At 45.0% G+C, this 12,868-nt stretch overlaps 1 protein-coding gene across 1 annotated transcript in view; it reads left to right on the top strand.

The window, feature by feature from the left end:
* SNED1 (sushi, nidogen and EGF like domains 1) overlaps positions 1–12,868 on the top strand; it is a 2,960,801-nt gene that overhangs the window by 1,989,387 nt on the left and 958,546 nt on the right. Inside the window, exon 19 of the mRNA XM_086944023.1 lies at positions 922–1,035. Within this exon, the coding sequence (XP_086800149.1) occupies positions 922–1,035 (114 nt within the window). The remainder of the gene's footprint in view (positions 1–921; positions 1,036–12,868) is intronic.

Genomic DNA, 12,868 nt, shown 5'->3' on the forward strand with positions numbered 1-12,868 from the left:
ATTTGAAAGTGGAGAGGCATAAAATTTGTGGAGGAGTGAACCATGGCGAGCTAGTGTAGCGAGCAAGCCCGATGGACCTAAGGGGGTTCGGCTAGGTTCCCCCCAAGAAAAGTTTGAAAAAATTGTGGGCAAATTAATTTTCAAGAAAATTTGAGAAAGCAAAGTTAATAAAGAAATTGTGAAAATGCAGATATAATAATAAGATTATGCTGGTGGGCGTAACAGGGCACATAATGGGCATTAGGGTACACATCTCTAATTCTTTTTTGTACTTCACCAAGGCTTCCACTCATTACTGACACACCATCATAGCTTTGTGCAATAAGTTTTTTTTTTTTTTTTAAGCAGCTCTGGAAGAATCAAGTTCATTTCACATAATATAGCTGAAGTAATGGTTTCTGCACTAGAGTCCCTTAAATGTGTGAACTCAAGGAACCTCCCCACAACTTTAGTGTCATTGTCAAGGTACAGAAATACTAAAACGTACTGTGCCTTTGTGGCCATATCAGTGGTGTCATTAGCCTGAATAGCCACAAAGTCTGTGTTTTTCACCTGTTGGACAATATATATACTTCTCATAATTTCTAGCATACATTCAAGGAGTCCCTTTTGTATCGTTTTGGTGGTGCCCTTAAAGACTGTAGCGCTTGCTAAATGTGCTTCCATTCCATTGTACTAGAAGAGGAGCATTTTACTGCTGGAGATGCTGATATATTTAGAAGTGAAATCTTTCTTATCAGACACAAAAAAGAGGTAAATGCATTCATGTTCACTCTGTTCATTTGATTTGGTGATAGATCCTGTTTTCTTTAAGGTATTGGGCACATCCTGCTTTTAGGATGTACAGCAGGAGTGGGATCCAGCATTAATGTAGCGTTCCGTCTTTTTTAAATTTTCATTCATTTTATTTTTGCCCTGTAGAAGTTGACAGCTGTGATTCAAGTCCCTGCCAACACGGAGGAGAATGTGAGAACTATGAAGGCTCTTACCTTTGCGTCTGTCCCGTGGGATTCTTCGGCTACAATTGTGAGATAGGTGAGAATTTTAACATAACAGTGATAATAATGCCTCAAACCCTCCAAATATGCCTTTCAAACTATACTAGCTCTGCTTCAGATGGATACAAAGACAACACCTAAAATAGACATAACCTTCTTTACACCAACACCAAACTGACGCACACCATACACAAAACAAATGCTTAACCTACAGCCAGGGTACATTAAATCTGGGCAAAGGTACATTAACTCAGTCGAAGTGGTATGCCTTTTACATCCAAAGCGAATTAAGTATGTACCTAAATATACACACACAGCATAGGAGAGGTGTGAGAAAGTGGCTCTATATATACTGGACCAGAATGAGGTACAGTGTGTATAGAGTCCACAAACGCCAGAGGTATAACAGAGGTTAAAGTCAGGACTGACCATACTCTCAAAAGTGGTAGCTTGGTTGAGCAGTAAGGCAGTACCAGAAGACGGTGTAAAGCATTTGTTGTACACACTCAGTCAGCAAAGGATTTCACACACTCAAGGACTGACCTCCAGGCCAATTGTTTTTATATCAAAATATATAGTTGTTTTATTTTTGGAACCAACAGGTATCAAAATATACTTTTCTCAATATGAATACTCTCATGTAATTACTTTGCAAGGAAGCAATGAGGTTAGTGAACACAATAGATACAGGGGTTGCAGTAGGCAACACAATTCTAAACACACTTTAGCATTGAGCTCAATGGATTGTCATCATATAAGTGCAGTTGATTATAATACAGAGTAGTTCCAGGACTAGATCCTAGATTCAGTCCTGGGGTCTAAGCTGGAACGAGATTAGCAAAAACGTTTTAGTTACTGTAGGGAATTTTCATGAATGTAAAGCTGTTTTAAAAGTTCACACTTAGAAACTTTTCAATTAAAATTTGGCAATGTTATCCAATGGGAGAAAATTCAGGTTGCAGGTAAAGTACGATTGCGTTACTTTTGTAATCCAGTACTGGGCTCCTAGGGCCAGCACTGGGGTCTTAACTCAAAATAGGCAGGTAATTGCGTTTCAGTATTTCGTATGATTTTTAAAGAATATTTCAAGTTTCAAAAGTAGACAGAAGAAATTTCATAAAAAAGCAGGCAATGGGTTCCTATGGAGAAAATACAGATTACTAGTAAACCTGGTAAGGATTACTTTTGCGGTTCAGTACTGGGCTACAACGTACAGTACTGGCTTCTCCTCTGATCACAGGTGAGTACTTCGGAATTCAGAATTCGAGTGATTTTATATCAATATTTTTAGTTTCCAAAACTTCACACAGATTTTTCGAGTCAAACCAGTCAATGTTATCCAATGGCAGGAAAGTGAGTTATCGGTTTCCAGGTGAGTACTTGTCTGGTGAAGTTAGGGTTCTGGGCATAGACTCAGGGGTCCACCAGGGTCAGGTAAGTACAGTTGGTTCACCCCCAGGGGCTCAGGGGCGGCCGGGTGCAGAGATAGTTAGGCCCATGTTATCCAATGAGGGAAAGGAGGCCTCTGGTTGGTGGCTTCTGGCTAGCAGGCCACGCGGCTGTGGGAGCTGGGCTCCTGGTCACTTGCTCAGGGCAAATAGGGAAGTAGGATAGGGTACAGGTTGCACTGCCAGGGGCACTCGGGCGGCTGGGTGCAGGGTGCTTTTGAACCGTCGGGCGTTTAATGTTATTCAATGAGGAACTTGAAAAGGGAACACAGGCTGCAGGCTCGGGGACGAAGGATCTTCTGGAGCGACCAACACTTCGAGGGGTAAGTTGGGATTGTGGAGGATAGGTAGGCTCCCAGGAGTTGGGCACAGGGGGCCGTGGGGCACCGGGGGCAGGGGTGTCTTTTGAGGTCGGGAAATCTTACCCCCTGCTGGTCGCGGTCGGAGGGGTCCTCTGTCCTGAGGCTGCAGGCGTCGTCGGGGTCGTCTTTGGGCACTGGACTTTGAGTCCCTGTCACCGGGGGGGCGTCCTCGTGGTCCTGGATCACTCTGGCATGGGCCGGGCTCGGCGGGTGCAGAGTGGGTTGGTCCGGAGCTTTCCTGGCTGGCACCAGGGGTGTTGTTGCAGCAGAGCCTCTGCTGATGGGAGTCCCAAGCTTTGAGAGGGTCAGGGCAGGCAGGTCCTCTGGGTATCCCAAGTTTGCTGTCCTCAGGAGTCGCTGGGATTAGGCAGGAGCAGGTTCCAGGATCGACTGGCCGGTAGGGCTGGAGCCAAGTCAGTTGTTGTTGTCCTGTTGTTAGCAGCTGCACGGCGGGTCTTCTTCTTCTTGATCTTCTTTCTTCTTTTCTTATCGGGATCTGAGGAAGGAAGGTTCAGGGAGCCCCTAAATACTGAATTTAGGGGCCTTACAGGTAGGGCAAGGACAGGGACCAGTAGTTCCCTGTCCTGGGGTGGGTACACCCCCTAGCCTGCTCCTCTCCTGTGGAAGGGGGCAGGAGCCTAGCTGTGATTGGGCAGGGCCCCCCATCTACAAGATGGCTAGGGCCCGGGGTCGTGCTTCACCTCGTCTCCCCCACCTGAGGGGTGGGGTTGGCACAGGCTGGCACACCCCCCTTCCTGACGTGGTTTTTCCTGCCAGTCTTCCCGCCAGAGTGGGGGTCAGGACTGGTGGGGGTCAGTTGCTGGGAACAGCAAATGGTCTGGAGAAGCTCACAGAGGCGGCATGCCTTTGAAGCTTCACCCTGCCCACCCTGGGGGAGGGGACCTAGCACCTCGCCCAGGATGTTCATTATTGCAGGCCCAGGAGGGGTGGGGGGGGTCTCCACCCAGGGGTCCAGCAACATGTCTGCTGTGTGGCAGCCTCTGCAGTCACTCAGCCCAGACATGGATTGTAGGTTGGGTTTTCAGAGGGTATCTCTAAGATGCCCTATGGTGCATTTTACATTACATCCCACACTGGCATCAGTGTGAGTTTAATGTGCTGAGAAGTTTGATACCAAACCTGTCAGTCTTCAGTGTAGCCATTATGGTGCTGTGGAGTTCGTAATGACAACCTCCCAGCCCCATATACTCTTAATGGCATCACTTCACTTACAGTGCCGAGGAATGGCCCTGGGTACTGAAGGGGCACAGGGCTCATGCACCTGTACCCACACCTCTGGCATAGGGCTGCCCAGGTAGAGGGGTGACTGAAGTATGCCAGTGCAGTGGGCTCTGTCGGCATGGCACACAGGGATGTGTGCCCTGTCGACTCTTTGTTTAGTCCTGCACCTAGACACTCAGCCTGCAAAGGCAGTCTGTGGGTGTCAGGGTACAGGGCCCCTGAGGGTGGCACAATAAGTGCTGCAGCCCTCAGGGGTCTTCTCTGGTCACCATGCCCTGGGTACCTAGTGTGCCATTTACTAGGGGCTGACAGGTGGCCAGAGATGCCAATTGGGTTTTAGTTTCAACACAGTTTTAGGGAAGGAACACAGGCCCTGGGTACCTGGTTGGCAGGAACCCAGGGCACACTCAGTCAAAGCACATCAACAGTTCAGAAAAAAGTGGGGGCATACCAATGCAAGAAATATGGCACTTTCTCACAAGAGGGGCACCCTACTGGCCATCAGGATATTGCAGAATATATGTTGAAGCACGTCTCAAGGGGAGGGGCTGAGATCTATATGCTTTAGGCTTACCATATACAGATTATAGGTTGGTACACACGACACACATCTGCAAGGCCGTTTAGACGAAAAGACTCATTAATGACCCAACAGAAATGGCCTCATGAAACGTTCATGTACTTAACGACATTTAAAGAGATACACAACACATACATACCTTAGAAAGTATGCCTTACTCCAAAAGACACATCCGACAGATGCAGAAGAGACTAAATTCAGGAGAAAATAGAGAGGACACTTATATTCCTCAACATACTGCTGTTATGTAAGAGGAGCGTGGGTATCAATTCCACTAGGGGCCACTTGTAGCACAAGTATTCCCACGCGGCTATGTAGGGTAGCCATATACTGTTGCATGGCTTTCTGGATCTGTTGGAAATGTTTTCTAAACTCATATACTCCCAACACAGATGACAAGGCTTACTTCTGGTTGCTGCTCAACCTACTCCTTTCCAACATAGATATACCCCTAGCCTGGGCAGGAGACTTTTAATTGGGTATTCGACCGGAAGCTATGCAGACAGCTTCCAAGGCTCCACAGAAAAATGGCAATGACCGATGCACTGTTTGAAGTAATGGATAAGGCTGACTGCATTGACATCTGGAGAACGATATTCCCAGCTCTAAGAGAATGCTCATGGTACTAAGTGACCATCACATGTACAGGAGGCTGGATAGAATGTTATTATCACGGGGTCTCAGTGCACAAATGCTGTCTACTAAGTACCCAAATCGGTTTCTCTTGTACTTCATGCCACTTCTGATATGATAGGCGACCTAATAGAATATCCACCTGGAGACTAAACACGGAGGACATGAAGAACACAATGTTTCTCACTGAAATGCGACAGGCCTTATAAAAGTTTCTAGAACACAACTGGGGAATAATGACCTCTAGGTCCAATGAGTGGAAGGCTTTAAAAGCAATATTAAGGGATGAGTGCATGAGTAAGAAATGCAAGAGAAAGAGAAGACTCAGTCCTTTATATATGTCAAGTTACAAATAAAATTGAAAGTTCTCACTCGCTGCTTTAGCGAGAAGCCAGTGTCGTTATTTCTCACCGGCCGCCATATTGAGTGAGGAGGTTGCTAGGCGGTGCCATGTGGGGCCGCACACTAGTGCAGAGCTATGTAGTGGCGCGCGTAGGCCTATTTAAACTGCCAAATGCAAGCGCTCAGCGGGCGCGCCAGAGGCGCACCAGAGGCAAACCCGTCTGCGCCCGTCCACGCACCGGCCGTGCCAAGTGCCAGTTATGCTGCCCGACTTGATCTAGATCAAGGTAGGATAACTTACTCTAGGTAGAGCCTGCTTAGCATTGGTAAGAGTGAAGGATGAGGGGAGCCTGAACTTCAAGTAACTTCGAGGGATGACCAGAATATCTTAAACTGCGGGCTACTGAACTGTAGATCTTTGGTAAAACATCACACAGAGATCTCCAATTTGGTGGAGGACCTGGACCTAGATGTCCTGTTCCTTACAGAAACGTGGACTCGCACTGACTCGTTGGTAGAATTGGGCCTTGCCTGTCCGGAAGGCTTTACCTTTTTTCACAAACCGAGAGAAGTGTGGAGAGGCGGAGAAGTCGTGGTGATCTTCAAAGAAAAATGGGATTTCTCACCCTTAGATATAGAGGCGGTGATAGGGATAGAAATATTGGGCTTCTCTCTGCAGGAAATGAAGGGGAGGCTAGCAACAGGTGTGGTCTGTTATAGACCTCCAGGATCAGATACTCAGTATCAAGTTTTGTTCGACACTATCACTGACCTTTCCCTAGTTAGCTCCAGAATGATTATATTAGTGGATTTGAACTTGTGGGATAATGGAACTCTAGGCATTCATTTGAGAGAGTTGAGCCAAATATGTGAGAACTGTAATCTCAGCCAGCTGGTTCAAGAACTGACACATCAGGGAGGGCATGTGTTGGATCTGGTATTCGCAAATCAGACGGATACCAAGATAATGGACATATTGCCGTAAAGCTGGTCAGATCACTCTTTAGTGCATTTTCACATTTTAATTCCCGACCGGAGAGAAGCAATAGCTGTCTGACTACTTTCCGACAGGGAAGAGAGTGGGCCAAGCTAATTAATAATAAGCTATATTTGACACCCCCTAACCAAAATCTGTTTGTTCCATCTAGTTCCATCGAGAAAAATTATCAGGAATACTGCGATTTTATTGACAGGTCTCTGGATAAGTTAGTTACTATTAAGAGACTTAAAAACGGGAAGAAAGCCCCTTCTCCAAGGTTTAGTGAGGAATTGAAAGCCTTACATCTTAGCTGCAAGAGGGCGGAGAGAAAATGGAGGAGAAACGATGCGGATATAGATAGAAAGGAACTAAAATTAGTTCAGGCCCGCTACAAGGAAGGCATTGCTAAGGCCAAAGCAGATTTTTTCGCCGACTCTATTCTGCATGCTCCGAATCGCACCAAAGCATTGTTTAGCATTGTGGAGAATCTCTCACACCCAACTTGTACAAGCAACAAGGTGGTTGCTTCACAGAAACTCTGCGATTCGATCGCGGCACATTTTGAGGAAAAAGTCAGTAAGATTATGGGTGAATTAGGCCCCAATAATAATAACAACTGGGTTGACCGGATCGGAAGATCAGGAGAAGAACCTTTAGTAGTCACCGGTTTGGAAAACTTCCAGGCTCCATCTGAGGACCAGTTTAATGAGTTGGCCCTGAGCATTACATCTGGCTCCCCCCGGGACACCTTGCCCCATAAAATCTGCGAAACATCTGGTAAGGAGACCCTCCCTTGGCTGCGTCTAATTTGCATCCAATCTTTAGAAGAGGGAGTGGCCCCGGGAATATGGAAGAAGGCGATAATCACTCCACTGCTCAAGAAACCCTCCCTTGACCCCCTGGTTTCAGCCAATTTTAGACCAATATCTCTCCTTCCCTACCCAATTAAAATATTCGAAAAAATAGCCAGTAAAACCTTGTCTGGATACCTGGAGGACAACCTCCTACTAGACAAGGATCAATTTGGCTTTTGCCCGGGCCACAGTTCCGAAACCGCCTTGGTCACCGCTATGAACAATCTTCGGATGCGAGCAGACAAGGGAGAATCTTCCGTTTTAGTATTACTTGATATGTCGGCCGCATTCGACACGGTTAATCATACAGTACTGTTGGAGAGATTAAAAACGACTGGGGTAAAAGGATGTGCCTTGCAATGGTTACGTTCCTACCTAACCGGAAGGCAACAGATAGTCACTGCCTCCGTATAAGGCGAGCCAGTCTCTGGTTGGCATGGGGTTCCGCAGGGATCGGCGATTAGCCCCATCCTCTTTAACATCTATACGCATCCCCTACTCTCTTTGATCAAGTCCTTCGATATCGACCTGGTAAACTACGCGGACGACACCCAATTGGTGCTTTCCCTGAAAGGGAAAGGGGCTGTATCGATGGACAAGTTTCAAGAGTGTATGAGCCAGACAGCAGGCTGGCTCAGGCAGAACTCTTGACAATTTAATGGGGAAAAACAGAGGTGCTGTTCTGTCCTTCTTCTAGTGTGCACCAATCGCTAACACCAGACTTAAAGCTCACCCCAGAGGACAACCACTTGATTTCGGCCAAAACTGTGCATAACCTGGGGGTACAATTGGAGGGTAATCTCCAGATGGAATCCCAGTTTAACAAAACGACCAACGTATGCTGCGCGCTGTTGCGAATGCTACGACAGATCTTTCCGCTCCTGCCCATGGACACTCGTTCCCTTATGGTACCGAGTGTAATTCTCAGTAGACTGGACTACTGTAATGCTGTGTATTTGGGAGCACCACAGTACATCATTCAGAGATTACAGAGAATCCAGTCTATGGCAGCCAAATTGGCTCTGAATAGGCAATGTAGGACCTCGACGACTGCAGCCCCGAGAGATATACATTGGTTGCCCATTAAAGAGAGGATCCATTTCAAGTGCCTATGCATTGTGTACAAAGTGGCACACGGCATGGGCCCTATTCCATTACGGGAAAGATCCTCTTGGTACTATCCGGAAAGGCAGCTCCGCTCTTCCAATGTAAACCTGGTAAAGACCATCAGCTTTAAGAGAGTCAGGATGGGCGGTAGAGCCTTTGGCGTGGTGGCAGCTCAACTATGAAATGATCTTCCCCAGTCCATTAGACAGTCCTACACGTTAACCGGCTTAAGAAAGCTGGTTAAAACCTGGCTATTCCTGAGGGGCGATATCTAGCTCCCCCGTGGTAATGAGGAACTGGTTCAACCACAATATCTTCTGAAGTTCAAGCGCCAGGATACCCGTAGGATGACAGATTTTGCGCTATAAAAATGCTTGATACGATACTTGCCCCCAGAACATAGAATGGAGCTAGAATTGGACCTTGAAAAGGTGGTACTTATTGCAGTCATACACAAGTTACTCCCCGGAAAAAAACCCTGAGAGCAGATGGCTTCCCATGCAAATTTTATCATTCCCTTATTGCTCTGCTTCCTGACAGACTCCTGAAAGCATACAAGGAGGCTAAACACAAAGGACGAATGCTGGAAACTATAAGGGAGGACATTTCATTTCATTTCATTTAATTTGATCTTTATTTCGGCACGTTCTGGCCATAAAAGACACATAAAAGCAGACAATACATTTTACACAGTGAATACAAAAATGAATACATGATATGCTGTTGGGGAGCAGAGATACAATACAATTCATCAAGTTAGTATTAGTTCATAGATTAAAAAGGCACATAAAATGTAAAATGTAAGTTAAAATACAAAATTAAAAAACTTTTTAAGTGGCACCATAGAGAATGATCCTAAAGATTGACTCAACAATATTCCTCAGACAATCAGGACAGCCTAACCTCTGCAGGGCAGACGGCCAGCTAAACAGCTACAGCTCCAACCCCCGCTTCTTACGTGAATAACTTACAAGCAATAAAAATCTGCTAACACAGAACACAGCAAGACGACTAGTGTCAGTTTTGATGATCCTAAATGCTTCCACATACGAACGAATACCTAAGGCATTACACAAGGGCTTGATCCATCGTCTCCTTGCTATATCGTATGTTGAGCAAAAGAACAGTATGTGATTCTCATCCTCTCTTAGGTTTGACTGACAAGATATACAATTCGAGCTATTCATTGGCCCTGTGTGCATTTCCCACCTCGCTAGAACTACATTCGTTTTAAGTATTCCGTATCTAAATTTTAGGTACAGACTTTTAGCAAGCGGAGGTTGTATCTTATTTAAAAACTCCTCGAAATGTGGTGCGCTTTTGAAGTTAAGAAAACTACTGGTAATAGAACCACATGGATTATCATTTAAGGAGTTATGAGAGATATAAGACCAAAATCTTGTCTTTACAATTTTCTTGCAGCTTTGTGTCAGATTTACAGGATTTTCCCAGAAATGAGTAAGACCTAGTCGAATGAGCCAAGTTTTTACGTGCTTCAACCAAAGATTGGAGTTGTAAGCATCAAGGTTCTTCACTTCTAGAATACAATTTTTATAGTCTGCAAGATCTGAGGTACTCCATGGTCTGATCCAGAATAGGAGTGGACGAAGTACTGCAAGGTGGTCCGTACGCTTCATATTTAAGTCTAGGAAGAGGGGTAGGAGTGGGGTGCGAGTGGGCAATCACAAAATACTTCTATAGAAGTTATTCTCGCTTTTCTTAAAAAGATTCCCCGCATTCATACCCCAAATTTCGGCACCATAAAGGGCACCAGCCTGTGCCTTAAATTTAAACACTTCCAGAGCTGGTGTGATAGATTTGTTTAAGCTTGCCCCATGTCGTCTTACAATAGGTAGGGTGTTCTGATTAAAAATAGTTTTACTTTTTTCTAATTGTGTCTTCCAGGAATTTTTGGAGTCAAGAGAGACACCCAAGTAGGAAAAATCTGATACAAGTTCCAGTTTTTGGTTGTTAAGCAGGAAATGGCCCTTAAAGGGTTTATGGGCATTGAGGGCCATACATTTAGTCTTGTTTGTGTTTATTTCTAATCCCTTCTTGTGACAGTACGATTTGAAGGAGTTTAAAAGGTTTCGCAGACCACTCGGGGTTTGCGAGATCAGGATGGTATCGTCCGCAAATAAGAGTGCGGGAACCCTCTCTCCATTCAGTTTTGGTGAATCATTTTTACTCTCTTCTCGATATGCCGGAATATCATTGACAAATAAAGAAAAGAGAGTGGGGGCTAACACGCACCCTTGGCGGACTCCCCGCCTAATTGGAACAGGTTTGGTTAGTTCCCCATTCGGACCCCAGCGTACTCTAGCAAAGTTGTTATTATGCAATCTTCTAATCTGCTCGAGTAAGCAGACTGTTAATCCCATTGCAAACAAACAATCCCATAAACGATCCCGCAAAATTAAATCAAAAGCTTCCCTAAGGTCAACAAAAGCTACATAAATGTGTCCCTTTAATAAAAAAACATATTTCCAACAAATACAACAAAATCTGAACACTTGATCAATTGTACTGGTGTTACTTCCAAAACCTGCTTGGAATTTGGTAAAGATATCATGCTCATAAATCCACTGGTTCATACGAATTTAAAAGTGCCTCAAATAGATTTTTTGCAAAATATCTAAAAGACTAATGGATCTATAGTTAGAAGGAACACCTCTATCTCCCTTTTTAAAGATTAAAATGATTTCTGCGCCCCTCCAGCTATCAGGTAAATTACCACCGGTAACTAATATATTTAAAAAGTGATTAATATATGGTGCCCACACTCCAATCTCATGCTTGTACAGGTCCCCAGGTATTTTGTCTAGTCCTGGCGCTTTGCCATTTTTAACTGAGCTGATGGCTTGCTCAGTTTCTTCTAGACTAAACACTAGGGTGTTTGTACTCTGTACAAACTGTGAGCAATTTTCAATGGATGGTTCCTTGTTTCCTGGGGCTTCATATAATTTGGTGAAATGGTTGACCCTGGTTTGCTCATCAATATACCCATCGTCGGGTTTTTTGTCTCTATTTTTCTCGTTAGCAACCAGTTTCCAAAACCCCACACTATCCTTAGCCTTGGCAGCTAGTAGCATGTTCCCCCAACATTCCTCATCCCAAAGGACTCTAGCATTGTGCTGAGTCTTCTTATATTCGCTCCTAAGGGCCCTGATCACATCTGGTGTCTTGTTCTTAATAGCCTCTAGGAGTGAACTCTTGGATAAACGGCACTCCTTGTTATACCAAGGTTTGGACCTTACGGCACTAGTTTTTTGCATCCTCCTTTTTTTTGGCATTTTCGACACGTAGGGTACTAGAGATGTAAAGAACTCGGTATGTAGGTCTATAAAGTCATTACCCTCTACCGGTTGGGATAAATGGTTTGCAAATGTGCCTGCAAAAAGTTGATAGATGCTAGACAATGCCTCCCCATTTCCCAATAGGCTAGCCCATTTAAGTGAACGCCTATTGTTGCTCATTAGTGGGGCATCATGAGGTTTGTTTTGGGAGATCCTCCATCATTAAGCTACTACTAGGAACAAGTCGGTGATTTATTAACAGCTGTAACTGCCGATGGTCGCTCTCATACCTTGGGACAATTTCAAAGTCTGTCAAATAAGACCAAATGTCAAAGGATACCAGCATATAATCTATACAGCTGTGAGAATTGTTTTTGACAAAGGTGGGGGCCTTAGGAGAATCAGATTGGAAGCGACCGTTGCAAGCCCTCAATCCATGTACTGAGACTAATTTTGTAATTTGCACAGCTAGGGTCGTGCATCGCACTCCCTCCCTGTAGGATAGGGATGGGATATTATTAGCCCTGTCCTCATCTCCGAAAAACATCGCCAAACCCCAAGATTGGCTCGAAGTTACAGTTAAAGTCACCTCCAATCAGGATGCTTGGTGTGTCTAAATTGTTAACAAGGAAATTGTCCAATTTTTCCAGGGTTGCAGACTCTTTTGACAACCCACAAGGTCTATTATATACATTAAAAACCGTGATGCGCCTACCATCTCTTAGGTTAACTGCCAGCCCCAGTATATCAGCTGAATCTATGTGTAATTGCGTGATATTTACTTCTAGAGACACTTTGATCCACGCTGTGAGCCCCCCCGAAGGTCTCCCTCTGGTTGAAGGTACTGCCTCTACATTGAAAGTGTTGTACCCTACTCTGTGTGGTATATCAAGTGCCCAGATTTCCTGTAGCAGGCAGATATCACTGGAGTCTATATAATTAGACCAATCGGGATCTGAGAGATTTTTTACCAGACCCGCGATGTTCCAGGATATCACTATAAGATTCGAATGTCTGATTGAGGTTT

Source organism: Lissotriton vulgaris, chromosome 11, assembly GCF_964263255.1.
Source record: "Lissotriton vulgaris chromosome 11, aLisVul1.2, whole genome shotgun sequence".
Taxonomy (NCBI): Eukaryota; Metazoa; Chordata; class Amphibia; order Caudata; family Salamandridae; genus Lissotriton; species Lissotriton vulgaris.